General features: G+C 41.1%; 2 protein-coding genes across 2 annotated transcripts; both read left to right on the top strand.

Moving 5' to 3' along the window:
- Positions 1 to 320: 320 nt before the first annotated feature.
- Positions 321 to 16,378, top strand: sepsecs (Sep (O-phosphoserine) tRNA:Sec (selenocysteine) tRNA synthase). Its single transcript, XM_063465173.1, has 12 exons — positions 321 to 438; positions 4,543 to 4,656; positions 4,735 to 4,889; positions 7,777 to 7,895; positions 8,089 to 8,247; positions 8,429 to 8,582; positions 8,766 to 8,868; positions 8,995 to 9,124; positions 11,362 to 11,453; positions 13,227 to 13,320; positions 13,449 to 13,539; positions 15,812 to 16,378. The coding sequence occupies exons 2-12, from the start codon at positions 4,543 to 4,545 to the stop codon at positions 16,038 to 16,040; spliced, it is 1,440 nt and encodes a 479-aa protein (XP_063321243.1). The 5' UTR covers positions 321 to 438; the 3' UTR covers positions 16,041 to 16,378.
- A 3,385-nt stretch (positions 16,379 to 19,763) lies between these two features.
- On the top strand, positions 19,764 to 27,032 carry LOC134624918 (leucine-rich repeat LGI family member 2-like). Its single transcript, XM_063470107.1, has 8 exons — positions 19,764 to 20,194; positions 20,445 to 20,516; positions 21,342 to 21,413; positions 22,959 to 23,030; positions 23,120 to 23,191; positions 23,295 to 23,464; positions 23,621 to 23,785; positions 24,885 to 27,032. Exons 1-8 carry the CDS (start codon positions 19,932 to 19,934, stop codon positions 25,700 to 25,702), a joined length of 1,704 nt encoding a protein of 567 aa, XP_063326177.1. The 5' UTR covers positions 19,764 to 19,931; the 3' UTR covers positions 25,703 to 27,032.
- Positions 27,033 to 27,281: the final 249 nt, after the last annotated feature.

Below are 27,281 nucleotides of genomic sequence, written 5' to 3'. Positions count from 1 at the left end.
ATGACGGTGTGTAACTATGACTTTATTTAAGCTAGTGGTTTCTGCTAAAAGTTTACTTTGACCAAAATCTTAACTTTCAAATAAAGTTAAGTGTTTTTATTTATTTACTGTAGCAATAGATGATGGTATAACAACAACAACAACAACAACAACAACAACAACAATAATAATAAATATTCCTCATCAAAAACACAGCATTTGACACAGCATAAAAGTTAAAACTGACCGGCTTGCGGCCACCGACTGGCTTCTCTTCTCTCTTCACGCTTTCACGCTGGAGGATGACTTTGCACTGCGTTGACCACGTGAGCAACGCTTGGTGGTCACGTGAAGGCGTCCTGCAGTCTGTCTCCATGCTACTTTCTCATTCAGAAGTGTGCGTGCATGTCTGCGGTTTGTTTGGCGTCCACGTGAAGACATTTTTTGGAAAACCGCGAGGTAAGAGCACGCACCGTGAGTTACCAGAGCGGCTCTGACGAAGATGCGCGGTGTTTTATTTTCCGGCCCAGAACACATTAGCTTAGCCTAGCTTAGCTTAGCGGAGATCTCCTGTACCCTGTTCCTAAGCAAACACTGGATTGAAACCAGACTTCTAGCACTGAGTAAGTTAGCACTCGTATAACACAGGGACAATTTTAGGCTCAAACGTTTAGGTAGGGCTCAGCTTCTAATGAGGAAAACATTTATTTAGTGTTACATATTGCAATTTTTACATGAATCAAATAAGAATAGTTAATGCATATGTAATATATATAGTTAATACAGTACTGTAACTATCACGAGTCTTATACCACGAGATATTTTATAAAGAAAATAAATAATGACATAAACTGCAATCGTCAATTCGTTAGAAGGTTGACGATTGCAGGTGATTTAAACAGGTCATTTCACTTGCACCTGTTTTAGGGTGGATCCTTATTAAACCCGAGGGAAAGGCTCAGTCATGGTGACCAGAGTTTTCCTAAGTAAGGCGAAAACCGGTTTGCTGCAAAGCACATATGAGGAGAAACATGCACAACATTGTTTCAGCCTCTTAACAGAAAGACTGCCACTACAGACTGCCACTCCATGTACCTGTACAAGAAGCAATCTGATAATAAAGTTGCTTTTACATACATACATACAGGTTTTTGAATACAAAGCCTCATTTTGTTGTAAAGAGTCAACAGAGGGCATTAGGCACCCCATTTCAAGTGTGCTACTGAAAAGCACACTTTTTTGGCTTATTTCTTTCTGGAAATACAGTTAAGGTTTTCCATTTAATTTCACTACCTGTAAATAAGGTAAATGAACATAGTATTTGTGACATAAGTTACTGGAAGGTTAGGAAGAATCCATACTGCTTAGTTATGTAAAGGCACCTTGGCTTGATAACAGCGTTGTAGACTTTGGTCACTCATCCGCTCTTATTGGTTTCTCTTCACTGACATCATCCTGCTTTTGCCCTCACTCCCCTTCTCTATTTTCCTCTTAGTCTTTGTGCTGTCATTAAAAAGTAAATGTAACACTGAAACAGTATTTAAAACCCAGTCAAAGGCATAAACTGACCATATTAATTATCCATCTATGTCAATTGCAATGTTCAGATTCAGTATTGCACTGATACTGACATATGAGGTAAAGCAGCAGTCCCCGACCTTTTTTGTGCCACGAACCGGTTTAATGTCAGACAGTATTTTCACGGACCTTTTTTAATGTGTCGCAGATAAATACAACAAAATAAAACGATTTGACCAAGACAGCAACTGTGCTATTTTGTAAATATAATAATAAACTCGAATTCACTGTGTAATTGTGTAACTTTATTAGCAGCATCCTCCTGAAGTGCACCAACAACATTGAGAGTAACGTCCCCCGCTCTGCCCCTTAATGCTCTCTGGTCGCTATGGTAACGCATAAATATTTATTTCAAAATGAGACACACAATTACAACACGGGAAAAGACCCAGGGAAACCTGAAAACGATAAATTTCACATCCAGAGCCTCAACTCTCATGGCCCGGTACCAAACGACTCCGGTCCATGGCCCGGGGGTTTGGGGACCGCTGGGGTAAAGCCCTCTTGACTTTCTCTCATTAGAATCCAGTTATATGTTGTTTTGTTTTAATTATTTATTTTAGAAAACACATTTATCCATTCATGAAAAAATTACATTTTCAATAAACTGTAGTTTCTTTAAATTAGTTCTTTAAATAAACAATCAAGCTTAACTCCACCAGAATAGGAAACTTTGACAAAGTGAAAAAAAATTGGCTCATCATCTCTATTCTAGACTATATTAGCTAACATTTTTGACACTATTTTGAGAATAAATATACTCAACAGTAATGACCCTGCAGCATCGGAAAAACTTGCACTTTTGCTTGCTAACGTTGCAGTTGGTGTTTTAAATCTGTGCCGGCTTGTGTCATGAAATTACTTCTTCATCTCCTTTCTGTCACGAGCAACGCCAGTCTTATCATAATATTGGGAACGCTGGACTTTTAAACCAGGGGCCCGTTCTTCGTACCTCGCTTACTACATCCAAGATCAAATCATCGCGCTAACCTTGAGCTCGCTAATCCGGTTCTCCGAACACACCTGTTGTTGACGATTAGTATAGCTGGATGAAGTAATCTGAGATCACTGGGTGGCTTAAAAGGGGCTACGCATCGATAGTAGAAACATTGATCGGCAACCCTGTGATTGGTCGGCGAAGATGTCGAAGGAGCGCGCTCAGTATTTTACGGCAGCAGACCAAGAACTCTTGATTGAGGGATATCAGGAGTTTCAGAGTCTAATTAAAACGCAAGGGAACACTGAGAGAGGAATGGCAGAAAGTTGCTGACAAATTAAACTCGTAAGTAATTTATTATATTACATTATATCATGTGATATTATATTATACCACATTATATTATATTACACCATATCCTCTGTCACATTAGAGCCACAACAGGACCCACTAGAACATGGGAACAAGTAAAAGTGAAATATAAGAATGTTCTACAGAATGGTAATATTTATCACTTATATTGCTTTTAGTCTCTTGAAAAGAGACCCTGAAATAACCTGTTTGTTTGTTCATAACAGCAACCAAGAAAAGGGCAGAGCAAATAAAGACAGGTGGTGGTCCTGCACCCCCTCGTCACACCCCGGCTTTTTGTACTGTGACATTTATTGACATTGTGGGGTTTTTTGTGTGTAGTTTTACATAACACTCCATCACTTTTACTTGTTCCCATGCAAGGGGTGACTGAAGCATGCACAGTAAGTTGGGAAATATATATATATCTTTATATCGAGAGAGAGAGAGAGAGAGAGAGAGAGAGAAAGAAAGAAAGAAAGAAAATAATACCCTCACGGGAAAATCGATATCTCTCTATGAGCACACTGTCGCTCTGAGCTAAAGGATCCTGTCTATCCCGCAATATACGCTGAATTCTGAAAACCCTTCTTATCAATCTTGCACCTTCCGTAATGGGTTGCTCGCGTACAAACGGACAGGACATGGCTGCGACAGACTTCCCAAATCCACCTTCGCTTTTATAGCCGTGGTCTCTCATCTTGATTACACGAGGTCATTTACTATTACTACCCTAAAATATGAATTACATCTGACATAATCTACTACATGACATAGAATGATTAATAGTACATTTCCGTTTTTTTCGGAAATGACCTGTATGTATCTGTATGAAATCAATAAAAGAATGCTGCATTATATTTAGTTACATTGATAATATTTATTTATGGTAAAACAGTGGCGAAATATCGCTGTTGCTTTCATATAACTGCAGCGGACATACCTGAGTGGCCGCGATCTAATCCTGTTTACATAAAGTAAACCTGCTCCCGAGCAGGTTTACGCTTACGGATCTGTTGCTATGACAGCAAGTCCCAGATGAGCTTCGGAGAACCGAACGATCCAAGATCACGCGAAATCGTCAACATTCAAATCCGGCTAACTTACTTAGCGAGGTACGAAGAACGGGCCCCAGTTCTCCTTCTAATCTGATGTCTCTGATAGATGACATCAGAGATGTCTAATAATATTAAAATATGTTATTAATATGGTTATTTTTAGGGATGCTAAGATAAAATTTAGGGATGCTTTGGTAAAAAAGTCTGGTGTAACTTTGGCATGTTTAACAAACCTGCCCCTTTATGAAACATTGAATGAGCAGTTCGTCATGAGCTTCATGTGATAATAATTAGTAAACTTACTTAATGATCGCGAAAGTTAAGAGTTACAGTAAAAACTCATCCTTGGTGCCAGTGTGAAGGAATGGAAACTGAAGAGTGTCTTGCTCCTACAACAGGAAGAAGCCACATTACTGCAGTTTGGCTTTTATGAACATGACTAAAAACCTGCAGCGAGATCAGCAAAAGTGTTGACAAGTTTGTCATAACTTGAAGCAAAAATGAAAGATTTCAAACCTTTTCACTTTTCATAAATGTTATTATTTTCCCCCTATTGGTTAATTTTGAGAAATAAGCATTTGTAGAACGGTTTGGACACCCACTGCACTGACTTACCACAAAGTTGTGTGTTTAACACAGATGAACAGCGACAACTTCAACCTGAGCGAGAAGATTGTGTCACCTTCCTACATCCGGCAGGGATCGCAGGCTCGCCGTGGCCATGAGCAACTCATCAGACAGCTACTGGAACAAGTACGCTCAAAGCTTTCTTTTGTTTCCTTATACCACTGCAGTGAAGACACTTCCTTTTTCATGTTGTGTGTGTTGCAGGGAAAGTGTCCCGAGGAGGGATGGAGCGAGAGCACTGTTGAGCTCTTCCTCAACGAGCTAGCTGTGATGGACAGCAACAACTTCCTGGGTAACTGTGGAGTAGGAGAGAGAGAAGGCCGGGTGGCATCCAGCCTTGTGGCAAGACGACATTACAGGTTCAAGTTTGCCTGCCAGGCCTTATTTGTTATTAGCAATTCACTTTTAAATCCTGACTGATGGATTGTGAGGCAGATAAAAAGCAAACGGATCTTTTGTTGTTGTTTTTTCTCTACAACAGATATTTTGTAGTGCAGGAATGCGCTTAAAGTGATTCTGATTTAGAGTAGTTGGAAGAAAAACTTTGTGAATACACTGGGCCCATCTCTGTCACACTTGGAGACAAATTCAAAGTAAAAACAGCCAACAGTTGTGCCTTTGTATATACTGAGCACAGGTTGGGAAAAACTAAGCAAACTCTTGTAATGGGTCTATCTGAAGCTCCTTCAGCAGCAAGAACCTCCTTGAAATTTGTAAAAGGAAAAAGAATTGTTGATCTTTCATCTCTGGTTCATTTATGTTTTTTTCACTAGAATAGTCCTGTTCAGGTTGTGCTTGGGTGCAGCTTTTGAAATGTTGCCTATGTACACCACCACAGTGGATTTTAAATAAGACAATCAAGATGTGATTGAAGTTAAAACTTTCACCTTTAATTTAAAAAAAAAGTATTTCAAACATTTTGCTTTAACTGTTTAGGAATTACTTGGATGACAATCTTTTGCAGTCACTGACTGGATGAAGTGTAAAAGCCATGGACATGGTCTTCTCTTGAGATACTCGGTCAGGCCTTTACCTCAGCCACCTTCAGCTGCTGTCTGTTTGTGGGCCTCCTCCCTCAGTTTAGGCTAAAGTAACTGAAAAGACCGGGTGACAGACTTGGCCATTTAGGAGTATCAAGTTTCTTTGCTATGCAACTCTCGGTTGCTTTTGCAGTATGCTTTGATTTGTCATCTATTTGCAATGCTACGTACTCGATTCCTTTGGCAGCTATGCAGTACAGTACTGCTACTCTGCCTTACATGTTGGTTTCATTTGTCCCATGATTTTCTCCATGTCCGTGCAGGCTCTGTTAGTGTAAAGTCTGTTCTTCCCATCCTTGAGTGTAACCAGCAGTTTGCACATCACTGTAAACCCTCCGTATTTCTGTTCATGAATGCATCTCTTGATTTTGGACTTTGTCAATGATATGCCTGCCTCCTTGAGTGTTTTTTATTTGACTAGAAGTTGTGAAGAGTTTCTTTCTTCACTAAGAAAAGAATTTGAAATCTTTGCACATTATAGTCTGTGGTCTTTAAGGCCTTTTGGTGTTTCTGGGATGATCAATGCATGGCTTCTTTCAAAGAGTGTGCCAGATTGTTGAATTAGCCTCTTCTAATATGACATCATTAGGCTAAAAATAAAGAAAAAGACTTTCCACATCTTTGACATTAAGAGTTCCAGTGAACAGATACCACATTTTTTGTTAAACCCCTTGAATTAAAGCTGAAAGTCTAAAGTTTACTAACACTCTGATTGTTGAAAATTCACTGTGGTGGTATATAGAGGCAAAACTACAAAATCTGTGTCATCATCCACATGATTATGGGTCTGACCGTCAGCCATAAATTGGTTTGAGGTCAGGATGCTGACTCGGCCGTTCCAAAACCAGGATTTTCTTTTTTTCAGCCTCTGTGTGTTTTGTTTAATTGTTTTATTGCATGCACCAAGCTTTTCTCGTTCTAAAGTTATCTTTTAAAATGTATTTTATGAGGCTTACACGTTACTCTGCAGTGTTGTTGTTGTTTTTTTCATCAAAGCACAATATTATTTTGCCAAAACATTCCACACAGCGTTTTCCAGATATGTTGTAGAACATGTTCTGGTGTTCTTCCAGCTACAGACATACTGGGGAGACTTTTGGGAGATTTTCTTTGGCAAGTGGTGCTTTACCTTATGTTTTCTTTTGTTAATGTCATTTGATAATACATTTCAGTGTATTAAGGTGAGGGCATCACAAGTTTTAGCAAGCCGTAGAGATTTCTGCAGGTGATTCTTTGTCACTTCTTAACTTTGTGTGATCCTAGGGAGAGTTGGGGGAGCTGTGCTATACACACTTCAGACCTCATTTCCTTAACAGGGACACTTGATTCCAGGTTGCTTTTGGGGGACGGCTAACTGAAATTTACTGTGTTTGATAAAGACATGAAAGCTTTTTGTGTGTTATTAGTTTAAAAAGACTTATGTTTGCTTTTTGAACACATTTCATGAATAATAAGTGCAAAACAACCTTTTGTAATTCTAATAGATTTTGTTGCAGTTTGTCTGTAACGAGGTAAAATCACCTATACTGATATACAGATAAGGACAAAATTATTAGCCCCCTTATGAAATGTAATTGGCCTTTTTAACAGAACAAGTGATTTTCAATGTAGCATTTATAAACATAGCAGTTTTCTTCAGTAAATAAACTTTTATTTCAGAAAAATAAAAAGTGACCGGGGTGAATATTATTAGCCCCCTGAAAATCAAGGATGTGCTTTAACTTTGTAATGCTCACTGCTTGTAAAATCAATGTAAAACTGAAAGTTTTCTTCCAATTTACATACAGTATAAAAATGTCGGAGTTTGAGCTATCACTTGAAAAAGCATCATTCCAAAAACAATAAGTTTAGAGAAAAGGATTTGTTGCAGGAGGTGGATAATAATTTTGTTTATTTGTGCAAAGTAACATGAGCGTCCAAAGTAAAACCAGGATGTTTGGAAATGCTGCATTTAACAAAAGAAGGAAAAAAAGGCTTGCTGTGTTTAACTGGGCTTTCGAAATACTTAACAAAACAAGGATGTTTCATAGGGGAGCTAATAGTTCTGTCCTCACCTGTATCTGTGGGTTGTTTTTTTTTTTAATTCTTCAAAGGCCTTGCACGCAGATTTATTACACTGGGCTGTGAAATGTCAGCTTTGCGCTCGTCACGGAGTTTAGGAGGTCGTTTAACGGCTCGTGTTGTGACATTCAGCTGTTTTGTCTAGGCTGATCCACGGCATCGGCCGGTCAGGTGACATCGCTGCTATTCAGCCTAAAGCTGCAGGATCCAGTCTGCTTAACAAACTGACCAACTCAGTTGTCCTGGACGTCTTAAAGCTTGCAGGTGTGTAGATCTTATCAGTTACACTAATTTTGTGGTAAGGTAGATGTTTAATTTTGCCTTTTCCTCCCAAATGTCCACTTGGTTAAGTGTATGGAAGTCTTTATGTAGAATTAACAAAAGGTTTTTCATTATGCTTGAAAACATACAAAAATCGAAGTCTTATTTTCAGTTGTCTGCTGCTTGTGCGTTACAGGTGTCCGGAGTGTGGCCAGCTGCTTCGTGGTACCCATGGCTACAGGGATGAGTTTGACTCTCTGCTTCCTGACCCTTCGTCACAGGAGACCCAAAGCTCGCTACATCCTTTGGCCTCGCATCGACCAGAAGTCCTGTTTCAAGTCTATGATCACAGCAGGTGACCAGATGACTCGTATCCAGTGTCCTGTCAACCTTACATCCTGATCAGCGAGCACGTCTGTGTTTGAAATGTCATTGATATTGAAGGGGAATATTCAATCAGATTAATTCTGAAAGCGTTTCGCTTTATTGCCATCTTTAAATCGTTTGCTTACATTAAGACATTACTGTTTTCTCAGGCTTTGAACCTGTGGTCGTGGAGAATGTGCTCGAGGGTGATGAGCTGCGGACAGATTTGGAAGCAGTTGAACGCAAGATTGAAGAGCTTGGAGCCGAAAATATCCTGTGCGTTCATTCAACGACTTCTTGCTTCGCCCCACGGGTCCCTGACAGGTCTTGTAATCTTTCATTCATGCCCTCAGGTTTTATTATGTTATGTTATGTATGTGTTGATGTAGGCTGCCTGCAGGATTTCTTACTTTCAAAGGAAACATACTGTATGTTGCTTGTTTTGGCTCACAGTGTGGGAATAAGGTATGCACCATTTGTAATATTGTTTGTTTTGGGGTCTTGCAGGCTTGAGGAGCTGTCGTCTCTCTGCAGCAAGCATGATATCCCCCATATAGTTAACAATGCATATGGCGTACAGTCGTCCAAATGCATGCACCTCATTCAGCAGGTATCAACACTCTTCACTGCACAGTGCATGTAGCAAGTTGATCTGGAGCTCACCTTTGAATGCTACGATGTGATGCACTTTCACACCGGTTACAGATAAATATTTTCTTGGATTGTCTGTCATCAGGGCGCTCGTGTGGGAAGAATCGATGCCTTTGTACAGAGCCTGGACAAGAACTTTATGGTTCCAGTAGGTGGTGCTATAATTGCAGGTTTTGATGAGTCCTTCGTACAGGAGATAAGCAAGATGTACCCAGGTGAGTGTTAACGCTCACTGGTATGAAACAATAACCAGGTGGGCATGTGTACCCATGCAGATATGTGTATTTACATAAAAGCAAATGTTTTGAAAGTTTCAAAGTGTAGATCACCATTTTTAGTTTTTATGCACTGCCATATTTAAGTAAATTGGTAATAAAGCATGAAAATGTTTGAATGATACAAAATGGGATAACTGATTTAGTATGAAGAAACAGGTCCTTGTTGTTGTTTTTGTTCTTTTTTGTTTTTGTTTGTTTAACTTCAAACCTATTCAGCACAATTTTCCCTCTTTCCTGCTTTTTCTTCTTGACCTGAGACTGCAAAGACAACCGCATTGTTCCCGTTCTAAATGTTACATCCATGATTTCTAACAAAAATCTCATCACTAGTACGTTTTAACCATCATTGCTGAAACTGGAGTGTATTTCATTGGGACTGTTTTCTCACACAGACATCTTGGTGTTTTTTAGCTCACGTCAGCAGACAGTTTGCATGAGTCAGAATCTCAGTGGCCCGTGTGGTTTAGGTGAGGGAGCTGCCTGAATAGATGGTAAATGGAAGCAGCACACATGATGTCTGCATGGTAACTGAGTTCACTGTAATCCTACCTGCACTGTTCTCACGCTGTCAGAAATCCATCCAATCAGATATGGTATGAACTTTGCACGAGGGAACTGGGAGGTTAAAGGCCAATGTTTGAACCAGCTGCACTGGACAACTGTGTTGTCACCGCCATCAGATAATGTCTAGAGAAGTTAATTGATGTGCTTTTTAAACATTTTGGGTAACAGAGCCTTCTCAGAAAGCAGAAGTGGGACTGTGCACTGCTCTGTGTGACTAATCTGAATCTGCCTAAGCCAGCTTTTTTACTTTGGTTTATTTGTTTAATTTTCTCATGCTGCAGTCAAGCTTCTGTCAGTGCTTGGAAAGTGTCCAGCTCTGATACCTTCCACTAACTGTCATCTGTGGGTATACTGTTACACATTTTCTTTTCTGTCAGGCCAAATCTGAACTGGAGTTATACCAGGTCATAGAAAAATGACACCAGGCCCGCTGTAGAAATGCACAGGACTTTGCATTGAAAACACTTTAGGTTCATCCCGCCAGCAGTCAGACTGATGAACTCTCAGTAACCCCGGCAAGCATCTTATTTTATTTTGGGTTTTTAGTTTCTTTACTTGTCAAAAAGACACTAAATTATTTCACCAAAACCTCAAACTATCAGGGTCAAACTTATTACCCAATACTCCAGTGGGATTCAACTCAGGGCTTTATGCAGGCCAGTCAGGAGTGACGTATGTTTTGATTTGTTGTTGTGCTGGAAGTCAAAGTGATGCTGACTGCTTGAGGTTTTCTTCATGATTCCTGCCACCCTGATGAGATCACAGTTCCAGACACATTGCAGCGTCCTCGCAGCAAAATACTCCCACCACCGTGTTTCACTTTGGGGACTGTTCTTTGGGTCGTATGCCTCTCCCTCCAAACATGAGCAGCGTCTCTGCAGCCAAACAGCTGTAGTTTAATCTCATCTGACCAAAGCCGCGCTTCCAGTATGCATAGTCTTCCTGCAGGCTATTGTTGTTGGGGTAGTCCAGTCTGGCTTGAATGTGACTCTTCTGACAACATGGAGATTTTCTCTGTCTGAAATCTCAAAGTCAACAAAGACACTGCGTTTAGTTATCGTGCAGCTTCCCTGCCTGGACGTCTGTGTCCTGAGCTTCATCGCCCTTCTACAGTCCTCGATACACTGCTCTGAGGCTCTTGATGCTTAACAGCATATTTGAAGCATATGAATGTCAAAAACTGTGTTTAAAAACCTGCGCTCATCTTCTTTTACTCTCCTGCCCTTTCTAATTGATCCCAGAGGTGGATGTGTGAAGCACAAGCCGGCTAACTCATTCACCAATGTGTTGACAGCTGTTCTGGGGCATTTTAGACACATCTCACTGTAATTTTCTTTCAAGAGTCTTTGAAATGTTTTTTTCCTACCTCTGCCAGACTTCTTGTGTACTGTGTGAAGAAACTCTGTTGTTGTGTGCAAACAGAAATCTAGTGTGTTTAGAAATGTTATGTTATGTTTAAATCCTGTCAGGGGGCTAATAATTTTATCCTCATCTGTATAAGTCAAATTGGATTGTTGTTAAACATTAATAACAATGCTTCTAGTTCAGTTTGACAGCAGGTTTGTTTTTTTTTTGTTGTTTTTTTTAAATGCTTCTGCCTTTTCTTCCAGGGAGAGCATCAGCTTCACCTTCCCTCGACGTCCTCATTACCCTTCTCACGCTGGGAGTCAGTGGCTATAAGAAATACTTGTCAGAAAGAAAGGTGAGAGTGGTGCACACATCACCTTTTTATACTGCTTAAAATAGTTCCTCACTTAGTTAAACGTGGCTGTTATGTCCGCTGGATGTTTCCAACATGTATGATGAGAACATTATGGGACTGCGGGAGTATCAGGTGTATATTGTAGTCGGTCTGAATATGTCTCCGTGCCGTATCAGTGTCTTTCCTACTAAAAATGGCAATAACTTATATAAGTTGTATTGAGTTGCAGTTAGCTATATGTTACAGTTTTCTGTGTGTGTGTCCTTTTTTGCTTCACCTGTATTCTCACTGATGATGGAGACTGTGGACTTGAGTGTGTAGTGAGCTCTGTGAAGGAAGGAGTACACTATAGAAAGATAAAATTGATTCTAAAGTTTGAGAAAACCTCCCCTGGTGGCTTCCTGCTTTAAAGCAGAGTTGCTCACAATGCAGCATCCTCCTCTTTAGATGATCGGCACTGCAGCATTCTCTCTCCTCTAAACTGCTGCTGCGCCGTAAATGTGCTGCAACTGAGAGAATCTGTTTGTCCTCACACTCGGAGCACAGAAACTCGAAAAGGAGTAACACTTTAAAGTTGAAGGTTTTTTAGAAATTACCCTGGATACATATATAGAAATTACACGTGGCTTAAAGATCTCATATTTAAAAACGATGCCATACAATACTCAAAGTGGGATATCGGTGTACAACCTAATCCGTAGCTGAAATGTATACCTAGGAGATTCCTGTGGCCTCTTGCCTGACCCGACACACCATCAGAGCTTATTGATTCCTCTCGGTCCACTTTATGCATAATTAATGTACAGAACCATTTTTTTCCCATAGAGTCTGCAGAACGTCTCTCCCAGAATCACGAGCTTTTAATAATTCAAGCGTTTCATCTGTTTAGGTTCATTTACTGCCTCGTGTGTAGCACCGGTTTAGATGATGTCTGCATAATGAAAAGAAGAAACGGGTGATGCGCGTGCTTTTGTTTCAGTCGGGGCGGCCTTTGACTCGTCACAAACACAAACTTATTGTCCTACACTCTCACAACCACTTACACTGTTCTCCTCCTCCGGCATAATAAAGTCATCCTTTGTTATTAGAGGACAATGGACACTTGGAGACACTTGACATCATTGAAATGCTGTTTGTGTTTGACTCTTGACAGGGAAAATATTTTCCCTCTTGATGCTTTCAAACAAGGACAGTATGAGTCAGCAGAGTGTGCCCTCACTCACACACACACAGACCTGCAGTGAAGAGAGCTTCTTTGGGGAATCTGGAGCTGGTAGCTAGCAACAAACGCACTGTGTTTAGTTGTCGTGTAGCTTCCCTGTTTGAACGTTTGTGTCTTGAACATCATCGTCCTATTTCAGTCCTCCACACGCTGCCCTGAGACTCTCGGTGCTTAGTCAGCGTATTTGAAGCATGTGAATATCAAAAACTGTGTTTAAGAGCCTGCAGTCCTCTTCTTTTACTCTCCTGCCCTTTCTAATTGATCCCAGAGGTGGATGTGTAAAGAACAAGCTGGACAGGAAATGAACATAGTGCTTGTACTGAAGCTTAGAGAGAAACACACACACCCACAGGGTCAGGCAAATGGGGGAGGGTCATGTATCCACCTGCTTTGTTGGAAGATTTGCTTGATTAGCAATAAAACCAAGGCTGCTGCTGCTGTTAAAATAAGGCTGTGTCTGTATGCTAAAAGGAGTATTGTAGTGCTATTTATAGATCTTGTGTGTTGTTCTGTGTCCTCATCCTTCTTGTGTGTATCGGCATGGTGTGCAGGAGATTTATTCGTTCCTGGCTGAGCAGCTGAAGAGTCTGGCTTCTGCACACGGGGAGAGGTTGCTTCACACCCCGCACAACCCTATTTCTCTGGGTAAGCTCAAAGTGCTGGTTACGTATCAATAGATCCTTACGCTGCTTTTCTGAGATGGCATAGGTATTTCTGGCTTTGCGTTTGGTCTCAGATGTTTACTGACATCACTATGCGCCTCTCTCTTCCAGCCATGTCTCTAGATGGTCTCCAGGCCAACAGCGACAAGGCGGTGACTCAGCTAGGATCCATGTTGTTCACCCGACAAGTGTCAGGAGCCAGGTGAGGCCATGTTGATGATGTGGCCTGGAAATGGACATTGAAGGGGGGGAGAGAGAATAACAGGATAGGAGTGTGTGTGTGTCTGTTTGAGTGGGTTTAGAAAGATGTTGCGTTTCGCTCTGCAATCAGGCAGATGAATCTGCTGAATGCTGAGCAGCGGAAACTACTTTAGAAAATTAAGACAGCCCTTCCTATCACAGCCGCATCCTAAATAAAACAGGATGTTTCCATTAGATGTTGAAGGATGTGGTCTCCTCTGGGGCAGCGGGCACCAGCTCTGAAAGCAGCAGCATTAGTGAGGAGGATTTGTCAGGTTTTAACTGTTTCGTTCTCACTTTGTCACATGAATCGATGGATCTGCATAAATACACAATTTCAAATTAGGAGCATGCCCCCCACCCCCCGCACATTTCATTTTGTGTTTTTTCTCTTTATAGTTTTCAATCGTGCATGAGAGCTAATCTAAATATTTTATATATCCAGAATAAAAGATTTATTTGGGTCATTCTGTCACGATTGTTTATAGTGTTGTTTGGAATTTAATGCTCCCAGTTGGATTTTTCCAAGGTTCTAGTGTGAAGTGTAGTCAAATGTTTTAGCCTTGTACATCCTGAGCATGTTGTGTTTTCGTAAAAGAAAATAAACGTCTAAGATTTGAGTTTCTTGAACAGTTTGCAGCTGTGGACGTGTCATTAAATGAAATGCTCTCAGAGCCAAACATGAATACCATGGGAGGCACCCAGCTTTGCCTTTTCACATCAGTAATGAGCTGTTCTCATCTCCAGCTGAAGAGATTAATAGAGATCTTCATCTGATTCTAGTGCATTCTGCTACCATTATGCCACGTGCACAGTCCTTATAGCAGGGCAGTAATTGATTTCACATTAAAGTGAGTCTAAACTCTGCTGACAGTGGTGAAACCTTGCCAGAATTTATGGCCATGATTATTATTTACAGTGTTGCAGTTGAAACCAGGTGAAGTCCAAAACTGTACTGGTTTTTGGCTTCCTCAGGTTCTGAAAACCTGAAATATCTAAAAGATCCATCAGCAGCTCGCCTGCATCATTGTTTGTCTGAATTTTTCACATCCAAATAATAAATAAATAATTAATTAATAATATTATTCTTTAGCAGAGCGGTCAGCTAGCACACAGTGGTTACCAACAAGCCAAGTATGAACTGTAAAAATTAAATATGATCTTCTGTAGTCTGTATATAACATTAACAAAGAATGACTTCTGTTATGTATGAAACGGCTGCTTATATTGATGAATGCAGAGATGAAGAAAGTAAACAACTAGCTGATGAGCAAGTTCCTAAGGAGATGGTGTTGGCCAAAACTCAGCTGAGAGGGGAGGATTATTAGGTAAATACTTAATAATTAGCACTGATTGAACGCTTTTTCCTTCAGAACTGCCTTTAATTGTTTGTGCCACAGGTTTAACAAGGTGCTGGAAACATTCCTCAGAGATTTTGGTCCATGTTGACATTAAAGCATCGCACAGCTGCTGCAGATTTGTTCCCCGCACATCCTGTTCCAGCACATTTCAAAGGTGCTCTGTTGTATTGAGATCTGGGGACTCTGAGTTCTGAGGTCAATTAAGTACAGCTCATTTTCGTGTTCAAGAACTCAGTTTGAGATTATTTGAGCTTTATGACGTGTTGTAAGCAGCCCTCAGAAGATGGGTCCTGCACACTGTGATCCTAAAGGGATTCACGTGGTCAGCAACAATACTTATTGTAAGCTAAAGTGTTTAAACGATGCTTATTTGGTACTAAGCGGCCCAAAGTATGCCAAGAAACCACCACCAGCTGCCTGAACAAAGCAGGATGGATCATGTTATGACAAATTCTGACCCTACCATCTGAATGTTGGGTGTATGACTGTGTGGGAAGATTCCAGCAGATCAGCAGTTTCTGAAATACTCAGACCAGCCCATCTGGCACCGACAAACACGTCACATTCAAAACCTCTTAAATCACCATTCTTCCCAGTTCTGATGCAGAGTTTGAACTTCACCAGGCCTTCTTCCTAAATTCCTAAGTTTCTGCCATGTGACTGGCTGATTAGATATTTGCTTTAACAAGCACTTGAACAGGTGTACCTAATTAAGTGGCCCATGAGTGTACATTGCAGTGTTTGTTTTATTTGTGAGACATGTTGATCTGTGGTAAATATTACATAAAGTAAAGAGGTTATTTTTGTTGTTTTTTTTAAATTATTGTTAAAATCCCATTGCTCTGTGTTACTATGTTTCACTCGTGTTTCCAGGGTGATACCACTGGGCAAGGAGCAGACCGTAAGCGGACACGCGTTTCGTGGCTTTATGTCCCACTCGGACTCGTACCCCTGTCCTTACCTCAACGCTGCCTCCGCTGTGGGTATCACTCGAGAAGATGTGGCGGTCTGCATCAAAAGGCTCGACAAATGCCTGAAAACTCTGAAGAAAGAGGGCGGTACGGTGTCTTCGTTGAACCAAGAGGTCTCTATAGGAGAGTGACTGAACTGAGGCTGAACATTTCAACAGGAAGACTTTGACCTTGTGCTGCCTTCATGCAGTTCTTTCTGATTTGGACTGTGTGTTTGTGTTATGAGTCATTACTTCTGGCAGTGAAACACTGTCCAGGTGGTCATAAACCAAAATAATGCAAGCACGTGTCACTGATTAATTCCCTCATCAAGTGATAATTGGGATATTAGGACAAAACGTGCATACACATGCTACTTAGGAGCATCTGGTCATAAGCCACTGAGCTAAATTTAGACCAAATGTATGCAAAGACTGTTGTTGACTGTGTATGTTTAACTTTAAAGCTAATTACACATCCAGCCTTTACAAAAGGACCTCTCATGTGTCTCTTCTTTCTTTCACTTTGAAAACAATCTCTTTTTCTCGTACACTTTTCCCCTCATCGTTACATAAAATAGTGCATCTTTGTAATGTTTTACCATGCCTTCTCCAGTGTACGGTAACGTGATGCCAATGGTACTGAGCCATTAACTCTGTCTGAACCCTGTTTATTCAATAAGCTCATTTATTTTTAGGCTCTGCAACAGATCACACAGAGCAGATAATCAATGATGTACACCAAGCACAGATCACTCACGTGTCCAGCGAAACAAATGCTCAGTGTTAGTCTCGGTAAGAGCCCGTAATGTTCGCAGCATTAAAAGGACAGTTCATTGTGAAATCGAATTAACACGTTTGTCCCTCTGGCCTGCAGTGTTTTATCTGTGTGGAGTTTTCCTCCTACTAAACTATAGCTATCAAACAAACCTCTCTGCAGAAGAAAGCAGAGATATGAGGCTTTGACTCAAAATCAGGCAGCTCACACCAAAAAAATTAAGCTGGATAAATGATGAATGATGAATTGTCCATTTAACAATTTAAGAGATCTGTAATTAGATTTTAATTGTGTGTTTTGCTGTTATGGAGCAATGGGCAAATTGTAATTACACTGAGAGCTTCACCAGGGACTTGATCTTTAATCACATCAGGCTTCACTGTATTTGCGGAGTTCAGCAGTTTTCTTGAGTCTTGTGTGTTAATCCCTTTGCTTTGTAATCACAATCATTGGGAAGCACAGCAGGTAGTGGCCTCAGGCACAAACATTCACTCCTGCTAACTCCCGTCTGACTCCCGACTAATCCATATTTCAGCACTGCATTGTCCAAGTCCCTCCTGTGCCCTCCCCTCCATTCTCCGTACATTATCAAGAAATACTGCGCTGTGAAGAGTCCGGGGCAAGCCTCCGCAGCAGCGGCAGTGCTGGGCCCAGGTGTGCTTGTGTCCACAAATGTACACAGTCAGCAGCTGTATGGGTATTTTTGTTTTTCCAGCTGCTACACGTTTCCTGACCTGCATTACTAAATGCTAAAAGCAGCAGCAGAGCGAATCCAGCCAGCAGCCTTTGAAAGCGGGCTGGGCTCTGATAGATATGACTGCTGTATCAGCACACTTTCACTGTTCCCAAGCTGTACTGAGCCGTTAACAAAACAGTGGAAAAACACCGCATGCTGGTACAGTGCAGCACTCTGAAGAGCAGACGTGGCTTTCACAGATGATTTTTTTTTTTTAATGAACGCAGAAAAAATGTATCTCTTCATCAGCTTTAGTGTGAATTAATAAGTGATCAGGTGTGGGTGGATTCTGAAGTGCATTTGGTGTGCACTGATATAATATTGTCGTTTATGTTTTATATTTTTGGACTCTATGGATCTCGGGTGACTTATAGGGGAATTAATAGTTTCTTTAGTGTGTAAATCAGGTAAGGATTTCAGTGAGAGAGAACCTTGCATAAATCATTGCTCCCCCCCTCCGAAGTAATCGAAGTGAAAGTGGTTTCATAATGTTCAAATTTCCAAAGCCACTTACTGCTTTTAAACCCAAATTACTATATACCGTCATCGCTCCTCACCAAAACAGACAACCTTTAAAAATATTCCTCCTGAGTCTGCGCTGCGCACACTCAATCATAAGTCTTAAGTACCCCAGGGATGTTGCTGCATGACAAATGGCCCTTCTCTTTGGGTTGTCTGCTGCTGCCAGGAAGAGTGCAGTGATGATGGAGCGCCAGAGTGGCACAAAAAAGGGCCGCAGATATGCAGACTGGTCCCAGAAGGGCAGCGATAGTTGACATTCAGCAAGGGGATAAACAGGCGGAATATAGTTCAGGGAAAAGTTTGCCTAGTTGTGCATAATTGTCAAGTCTGGCTGTTTACTGAAAGTTTTGATCACTTTTGAGGTGCATGGTGTTTGAGCGTTTTCTTACATATTTAATCTTATTGCATTTCAATGGGATACAAACCTGGTCTTTCAGTGGGCTTTTTTGAGCCCTCCACTTCCATTTGAATCATTCCATACTGGGTTTCCTAATGTGGGATCTTCACCCAGTTAAGGGTCCACTTCTGGTTCAGGTCTAACCTTCAGAAAGATGATAGGCACTCTTTGATATTGTGCAGAACTGGACCTGAGTCACGCAGCCTTAAAGCTAGTTCACAGTTGGTATGAGGTTCTTTTCCTCAGCATCTTTCTTTGGTCTGCACCAAATGCCAGTTAAAATACTATTTTAAATGAAAGAAACAAGGAATCTACTTAAACTAACTATGGTGAGTGAAATCAGTACAATCAGTGGTGTAAATAACTGCATGGGTAAAGAAATGGTGCATGCAGTGTTGTAAATGCCTATAACCCCAAACCATAGAGGGACCAAAACCCAAAAAGGTGTCTCAGGGAGAAGAGCCACTGAGCTCTTGTTAGTGTCACTGATTGGAAACGAGCAACACCACCACCTCAGTGCCCACAGGTCAGACACAACAGGCCGAAAGGAAAGAGGGTGGAGTGAGTGGTCACAAAAGCTCTCACCTGTGTCTGCATGTTCAGTGGAACACAATGGTTTTGCTCTAGTGTTTACGCTGGACTGCTGCTCTTCTTGCTTCACATTGGTGTTTGTGGGGTTCACAGGGACTTCTGTCGTACTGAATCAGTCACTAAGACAGGTTCATACGTGAAAACTGACAACAAAATTTCTAGCTGATCTGTGTTATTTAACATGTATGTGTCATAAACGCACATTTTAGAACATTTGTATATATACCATCCTTTCAGAAATATTTGGACAAGCCAAGATTTGATTTTGTGAAGCAGTGAGTGCAGATAAGTATGGTGCATATACTCCTTCAAACATGCAGATCAGCAGCCATCCTTATCTGCATTTACTGCTTAGCAAGATCAAATGCTGGCCAGTCCAGATATTTTAAAAAACCGCTGTTTACTCGGGATTTGTTCAGTGTTTCCTTTACAGCCTGTGCAGGATGGCTGCAGGGCGCTGGAGGAGGCGCTGTCCTTGGTGCTGCAATTATGCGCCTCTGACCTTCTATATGAAGGAAGCATCTACAGCTTACGGTATGCCGACATTATATAACATCCTACGTGTGAGTCAAATGGTTTGACTTCGTGTTATTCAGACTGAGCAGCCCTCTGTGTTTAAATACTGCCAGAAATAACACAAAGAAGATTCAAATTACGTGGCACAAACTGGTAACAAAATGCACTTGGGCATAAACATGACGCTTGAAATTAATTTCTGAAATCTATAATTAGCGTGCTTGTTTGGAGATAATAATACACCACATCTCCATAAACTACACCTATCTTCAAAAAAATAAAAAAGCAAGCGACGCTGACCACATATGAAACGTTGGGGCAAAAACAGATCAGCTCAGAAGAGACGTGGTGGTCACAAGCTGACTAATAACGTCTAATCATTTCCCGCGTGTGGCTGTTTAACCAACAGTTACCCGACTGGAGCGCTGACTTAATAAATATTTAAGGTGGACGGAGGGGAGCCGCAGCTGATTTGCTGATGTCAGGGAGCCAGTGCAGCATTTCATGGTGCAGGGTGGAAACGCGCGCTGCCATCTGCCTCGATCCGTGCTCTCTGCAACCCTCACACATGAAAGCCCGAGAGGAAAGATGCCGCCAGCTCTCAACATTTGGGCATTGTTCCTCGTGTCGCTGTGCTGCCTGTGTCAGCCGGGTCATTTAAAAAAGCCTTTCCGATGCCCTTCAACATGCAGCTGCTCCAAGGAGTCCATCATCTGCGTCGGGTCCTCGTATATCCCAAGAATGACCCCCAACGAAATCACTTCTTTGTGAGTAGATAGCCTGCACTGTATAGATATGTTTTTAAATGGAACAGTAGGTTTTCCGCAGTGCATACATGCAATATATGCTCGAGCCACAGCCTCAAGTATGATTCTATAGCTGTGCGCATTTTATAACACCCTATAAAATAAGAGCTGATCGCAAAAAGCAATGCAGTGTTTTTCTCCCTCTTCTCTCTGTTTCCTCGCCGATCACTTTTCAGCATTTTACTTTCTCCTGCTTGCTCCTTGTTTTTAGGAGTATCGTGAATGGGACTTTCAGCGAGGTCAAAGAGGCGATGTTTTCCCACATACCATCTCTCCAGCTATTGTAAGGATACTTTGCCAGCCTTTGATACTTCTAAAATTATTTGATTGGTTGACATTTTTAAGTAAAGGTTCTTATCGGGCAGATTTCAAATTAGTTACTTTTAGTACATAAAGCATCAGTTTCAAATGTTGGGCATTAAAATGGCAGATGCATCATTATGTGAGGCCAATAATGGAGTCACGACGGTCATTATACATAAAGCATTGGTTATAGCAGCACGAATCAAATGAGGCATTTATGCTTCTGTAGCACATGGGGTATTACTTTAGTGGAGATAAAGTAATGATTTATAAAGTCTGTTTGGTGCATGGTTGTTTTTTAGTAGCCGGGGGCTTTTCAAATGGTGCACACCTGGAAATAAATAATGGAAACCCAAATCTGAGCTCTTAGTGCTGCCCAGTACCTACAGTGTGCTCAACAGAGGCCATCAGTCTGCTTTGTTACAATACAAGTGACAGCTGTGATGTCAGCATAAACAAAGGCGTGGCACTAGCCAAAGTCATCATGCACAATAATTCTCAGCTGAATACTTTATTTGGTGGGTGTTTTTTTTTTTTTTTTTTGCATTTTCCAGTAAAAAATTGAATTCAAATGACAAGAGGCCATAAAATATGATGGTATAATAACAAATTTAACTCAGCTTTATTTGGACTTTGCTTTAATAATTGTGCTTACAGCATTGGGCTCTGCTTTTGGAACCAAACTGATTGTGTTACTGTGAAGCTGAAACATTTAATCAGTTCTATGTTTCAGAGAGAAGCCTGAAGCATTGCATTTCTGCAGTTGGCTGCATTATAATTGATTGTTTGCTTATTTTTTTTGCAGGCTTTTAAATTCCAATTCTCTGACAACTGTAAGAGATGATGCATTCTCAGGCCTACCACATCTGGAGTACCTGTGAGTTTCTTTGTTTGTTTGTTTGTTTGTTTTTAATGAAAATAGTTTAAAGAAAAGAACAGAGGCTTCACAGCGTCATTAAGTTATGCTATGAAGTTGAAGTTATCATATGTCGGTAAAGCTCTACATTAGTTCGGTGAAAAGAGACTTGCAATTGTTTTAAAGGGAATGAGGCTTTTCTGTTGGATGCTGGCATTTTTACAGTGGGATAGGCAGTTGTTGGTTACACGCCCTCTAGTGGTTCCAGTAAAACTAGAAAACAATCTTTGTTTCTCTTTTCATTCATCACACCAAAGTACACCAGCTTCTTTACTGGGTACACCTTTTTGCCTTCAGAACTGCATTAATTATTTCTGGATTAGATTCAACAAGGTGCTGGAAACAGATGTTGGTCCATGTTGACATGATACCTTTGCTGCAGTGGCTGCTGACTTGTTGTTTCACTTGATGCAAAACTCCTGTTCTTTCACCCCCCAAAGAAGCTGTATTGGACTGAGACCTCGTGATTGTGGAGGCAATTTGAGAACTATGAACCTATTGTCATGTTCAAGAAACCAGTTTGAGATCATTTGAGTTTTGTGACATGGCGAATGCACATGATCAGCAACAATACTCAGGTAGGCTGTGGTGTTTAAATGATGTGGCCAAAAGTGTGCCAAGAAAATATCCTGAATCATTAATATAATAAGGCAGGAGGGAACCATGAGCTCATCTGCCTACACCAAATTCTGACACTAGTATCCAAATGTTGCAGCAGAAGGTGAGACTTATCAGACCAGGCATTGTTTTTCCAGTCTTCTGCTGTCCATTTTTTGGTGAGCCCCTGTCATTGTAGCCTCAGTTTCCCGTTCCTCTCAGCTGACAGAGTGGCACCAGGTGTGGTCTTCTGCAGTTGTCCGCTTCAAGCTTCAGTATCTTGTGTGTTCATAGATGGTCTTCTGCACACTTCAGTTTAACCTGTTGTTATTAGAGTTTCCCTTGCCTTCCTATCAACATTAAGCAGTCTAGTCGTTCTCCTCTGACCTTTTCCAGCAAAAAGGCATTTCTACCCAGAGAACCCCTGCTCACTGGATATTTTCAGTTTTTTTTTGATCAGTTCTCTTCAAACCCTAAAAATGATTGTACTGAGAAATCCCAGCAGATCAGCAGTTTCTGAAATACTCCACAACCATGCCACATTCAAAGTTGCCTAAATCACCCTTCTTCCCCATTTTGATGCTCAGTTTGATTTTCAGAAAGTCGTCTTGACCATGTCTACGTGGATAAATGTATTAAGTAGCCGCCTTACCTAAAAAGTGCCTAGTGACTCTATATGCACATATTCCAACCAAAGTCTTGCAAATTACAAAATAAACAAAGCCTTTCACTAAAACATTGCCCCAGAATAATAACATGTGACTGTAGCATCAAGTTGTCACTATTTAACAGAAACATCACATTCAAGGGTAGCTATGATCATAATCAGCTCTTACATGACTGTTGACATGTTGAAATTTGAACTTGATCAAAAAATATACTTTTCTTTTTCTTCTTGTTGATCCACAGATTCATTGAGAGTAACAAACTAGAGACTACATCCAAATATGCCTTCAGAGGACTCAGGGACCTGACTCACTTGTATGTTGCAGTGACTGAAAATACAACTGTTATCTGTTATACATGATTTAATGATGTCTCTTTTCATAATCAACTGCATTTGTTTCCAGGTCTTTGGCAAACAATAACATTAAAGCCTTGCCCAGGGACCTCTTCATTGACCTTGACTCCCTTATAGAGCTGTGAGTTTGTACATAGTTAAATAGGCAAATAGCGTACTGTGTAATTCTTGCAGTCTGTCTTTCTCCCTGTTCAGCCGTGAAATACAATATTCCCTTTCTGCAGGGACCTGCGAGGCAATGCCTTTGAATGTGACTGCAGAGCCAAGTGGCTTATGACGTGGTTAAAGAACACCAATGCCACAGTGTCGGATGTTGTGTGTGCAGGACCAGAGGACATGAAGGGCAAGCGCCTCAATGATATGACCAGCCTGCAGAATGAGTGTGTCTCCACAGGTGAGAAACACCTGAGCCAACTGCCCTTCTCTCATGTCCAGCTGAGATCAGGATCAGAGAACTCAGCAGAGTCATTCTAAGATGTGTAGAGGTTATTCATTTAACGTGGCTTTGTTGGTTTGTGAAAAATATATTTCCCAATGTTCCTTTCCACAGATTTCATCCTTCATCAGTCTGTTGCCTCAGAATCCTTGTCTGTTGACACATTCAGCTATAAGAATGATGTCTACGTGGCCATTTCTGCTCCCAGCACAGAGAGCTGTATGATTTTCCAGTGGGACCACATAGAAATGAACTTCAGGACTTATGATAACATCACAGGTAAAGTTTAATTTCAACTTCTGCAGGAAATGTGTCCTAACCTACAAGATAACTGGAAACCCCTCTTGATTCTGCAGTGCAACCTTCTAACCATTTAAGTCCTTGCAGGCTGTGTCGACCCAACGTGTAATTTCATCTCTCACCCACATAGCAAGCAGGTCTGGCCCAGATCTGGTATCCAGCCGGCACTGCTGGTTGACTTCTGGCATGATAAGACATATGCCATCCAGATATGGGCCAGGCCTGGTATAGATGGCACTGTCTATGTGATGGCATGCCATATCTGGCTCAATTGTGGTTTGGATCATGTGGCCCAGGCTCATAGAAAACAGGTCTTCCCCTGATCCGGCATCAAGCTGGCACTTCTGACTGACTGGTGTTATGGCAGGGTGTATGTCAACCAGATGTGGGCCAGGTCTGGCAATGATGGCACTATTTATGTTCCTATTTTCCTATTTTAGTTGGAAGACCCAAGTGCCATGTTGATATACTATACTGCTATGGTAGCCAACATTTCAAATTCAGGTATGACTTTGGGAAAGGAAATGCGCTGTAAAAGAATCAGTTCATTCACTGTCTGAACAGAGGTTCGTAATGTTACTTTTGCACTATTTATGTTCCGGCACATGTTGTTATTACATGGCTTGATTAAGGTACACATTTGGCTGACATCTGGGCCAGCACAGGGTCAGCTGCGTGTCTGCGACTGGCCCGTGGCTACATACAACTTACACATGGCCCACATAGCACCAGAGATGGGCTAGCACAGGACCACCAGTGTGTCTGTAACTGGCCTTGTGCTGGCCCATGTCTGGGTCACCTCTGGCAAACCTGATTTGGGCCACCGAAGGGCTGTTATTCTTTGCGCTATGTGGACCAAGTGTAAGCACATTGTGTGGACCAGATCTGGGCCATACCAATTTTGCTATGTGGGCAGGAGGTGCATGTCAGGTTACGTGGAAGGTTAGGTGAAGGGTTAAAGGGAGTTTCCAGTGACACTGTAAGTTAGGAAGTCTAAATCACACATTAGGCTAACAAACATTCCCAGAATGCTCCCAGTTTCATTCTCACGCGATTCATGTGTTTCTCTGCCCTTTAGGTCAGTCCATTGTGGGGTGCAAATCTGTTATCATCGAAAATGAGGTGTTTGTCATTGTGGCTCAGCTGTTTGGTGGTTCCCACATTTACAAGTTTGATGACGACCAAAGCAGGTTCAATAAGTTCCAGGATATCGAGGTGTCCAAAATCTCTAAGCCCAATGATATTGAGGCCTTCCAGATTGGCTCTGATTGGTTCTTTGTGATTGCTGACAGCTCAAAAGCTGGCCTCTCCACCCTCTACAAGTGGAATGATAATGGCTTTTATTCATACCAGTCACTGCACGAGTGGTACCGCGACACGGATGTAGAGTTTCTCGACTTGGATGGGAAAGCTCACCTTATTCTAGCGAGCCGCTCACAGGTTCCAGTGATCTACCAGTGGAGCCGGAGCAACCAGAAGTTCATCCTGCAGGGTGAGATCCCCAACATGGAGGATGTAGTGGTTGTGAAACACTTCCGGATCAAGGAGGAGCTCTACCTGGCTATGACGCGGTATATCGGTGATTCCAAAGTTCTGCGTTGGGGCACCAAACAGTTTGCTGAGATCCAAGCTTTGCCCTCTCGAGGCTCCATGATTCTCCAGCCGTTCTCTTTCAAGGAACGTTACTATCTGGCTCTGGGAAGCGACTACACCTTCTCACAGATCTACCTGTGGGATGAGGATAACAAAATCTTTGACCGCTTTAAGGAGGTGTACATCCAAGCCCCACGCTCTTTCACCGTGGTATCTACCGACCGCAGGGACTTTATTTTTTCCTCAAGCTTCAAGGGAAACACGCAGATCTTTGAGCACATCATTATCGACCTGAGCTTGTGAGGGGCTGTGCCTTATTGTCCCGTCTGAAATCAAATGTCTTCCACTTGAAAGACAAATTCAAGAAGGAAAAAAAAAGAGAAAGGACCTTGTAAACTGTTAAATATCCACACCTTCATAGTTTTAACTCACAAAGTAGAGCGGGGTCAAGATGTATCGTGACTATTTCTGAATGGCCTTGCACTCATGGATCCTCAGACTTTCTGAAGTACTACCCTTTCATAACTACTTCTATTCTCTTAAAAATACCACTGAAGTTCATGACGGGTTAAAAAAAGAGACATTTAATTGAATCTATTTGGATTTATCTTTTTTTGTTTAATATCTTTCTCTCAGTAGTTTTATGCAGCTATAAAAATACATCAGGACCTGAATGAACGTAACAAATTTATTCTGATTCGTGGTGACTGATGATGGATTGAATGATTTTGCCACCTACCTGTATCCTCAGACCCTGTGGTAACGTACAGTACCTTGCCTTATCAACACTGGGGTCTTTTGTTTGATGGTTACACAGTGCCTCCTTCTGGCCGTGATGAAGTACCACACCCCTCTGCTCTTTCCATTACAGGGAATGTCTAGAAAGCACAAACCTTTAATTATCATAGCTGAGATCATAGAGTGTAGTCGTTTGTTGGAAGGTGTCTTTGTAGATGCTGTAGATTATAATGCATACAGTAGGAAGCAGTGGTTTGTTGTTACAGTTAGTAAAATATCCAGGACTTGACCTTATACAAATTCATTAACGGAGAATCGCAATTTAAATACAACTTCTAGATCTGCTGTAATATAATGTGGCAAAGTACAGAGAAACTTTATCAGTATTGCAAAGGACCTGTGTTTAGATGATGTCAGGGAAAATAAACCTCCTGATATGTTTAAAAAAACAGTTTTACCCAATTAACAATATTATTTTTTTTACTAACATCTGAAGTCAGAAGCATCAGAGGCAGAATTTGTAAGACCAAAAGGAAGGAAAATAAATGTACATGTAAATATATCTTCAAGCTTACTGAATTGTTTTTTCAAATTTTTATTCTGCTTTTGGAAATGCTGAATGTTGACAAGCTCCAAAATGTACATAAACCAAGGATTGTAATGTCACCACCTGTTTGAATGGACCTTTGCACTTACAAAACTCAAATGTTACTGCAGCCTGCAAGAGCATGACATTCAAAAAAAGGGTGTTTGCCAAATTCTTTTTCGATAAACCTAACAAAGACTAAAAGTGCTTCTAGGCTAATAATATGCAAGCGTTACAATTCCTTTGTATGATCTTGTTTTAAGCCTAATGAATGTTCCTGTTAAAAATATGATGAAATATCAAAATAAATCTGTGAAAACATGACTTCTGGATGGGTTTTTTATTGACTGATAATCAGGATTATGGTTATAATTCAAGTTTATTTATGCCACTGTAATGATCAATCACTGATACTGATCATTAAAAATAAAACTTCTACATAATGTGAAATCACCATTATTTCCCTAAAACAACAACAACAACAACAACAACAACAACCAAAAAAAACGGACATTCAAACACTTAAACACCTCAAACCCACTGTTAAATATGCTGGTT

The sequence above is a fragment of the Pelmatolapia mariae genome, linkage group LG3_W (assembly GCF_036321145.2).
Source record: "Pelmatolapia mariae isolate MD_Pm_ZW linkage group LG3_W, Pm_UMD_F_2, whole genome shotgun sequence".
Classification (NCBI taxonomy): Eukaryota; Metazoa; Chordata; class Actinopteri; order Cichliformes; family Cichlidae; genus Pelmatolapia; species Pelmatolapia mariae.
Note: the sequence above shows the minus strand (reverse complement) of the source record. Positions and strands in the feature narration are given on the sequence as shown.

Excerpts from the sequence above, each read along its gene's own strand:
- sepsecs (XM_063465173.1), top strand. The coding sequence starts at position 4,543 with ATGAACAGCGACAACTTCAACCTGAGCGAGAAGATTGTGTCACCTTCC. Across the intron at positions 8,248-8,428 it reads CAAGTCTATGATCACAGCAG|GCTTTGAACCTGTGGTCGTG; the intron begins GTGACCAGATGA and ends CTGTTTTCTCAG. Across the intron at positions 13,321-13,448 it reads GCACAACCCTATTTCTCTGG|CCATGTCTCTAGATGGTCTC; the intron begins GTAAGCTCAAAG and ends TCTCTCTTCCAG.
- LOC134624918 (XM_063470107.1), top strand. The coding sequence starts at position 19,932 with ATGGTGCAGGGTGGAAACGCGCGCTGCCATCTGCCTCGATCCGTGCTC. Across the intron at positions 21,414-22,958 it reads CTACCACATCTGGAGTACCT|ATTCATTGAGAGTAACAAAC; the intron begins GTGAGTTTCTTT and ends GTTGATCCACAG. Across the intron at positions 23,192-23,294 it reads CTTGACTCCCTTATAGAGCT|GGACCTGCGAGGCAATGCCT; the intron begins GTGAGTTTGTAC and ends CCCTTTCTGCAG.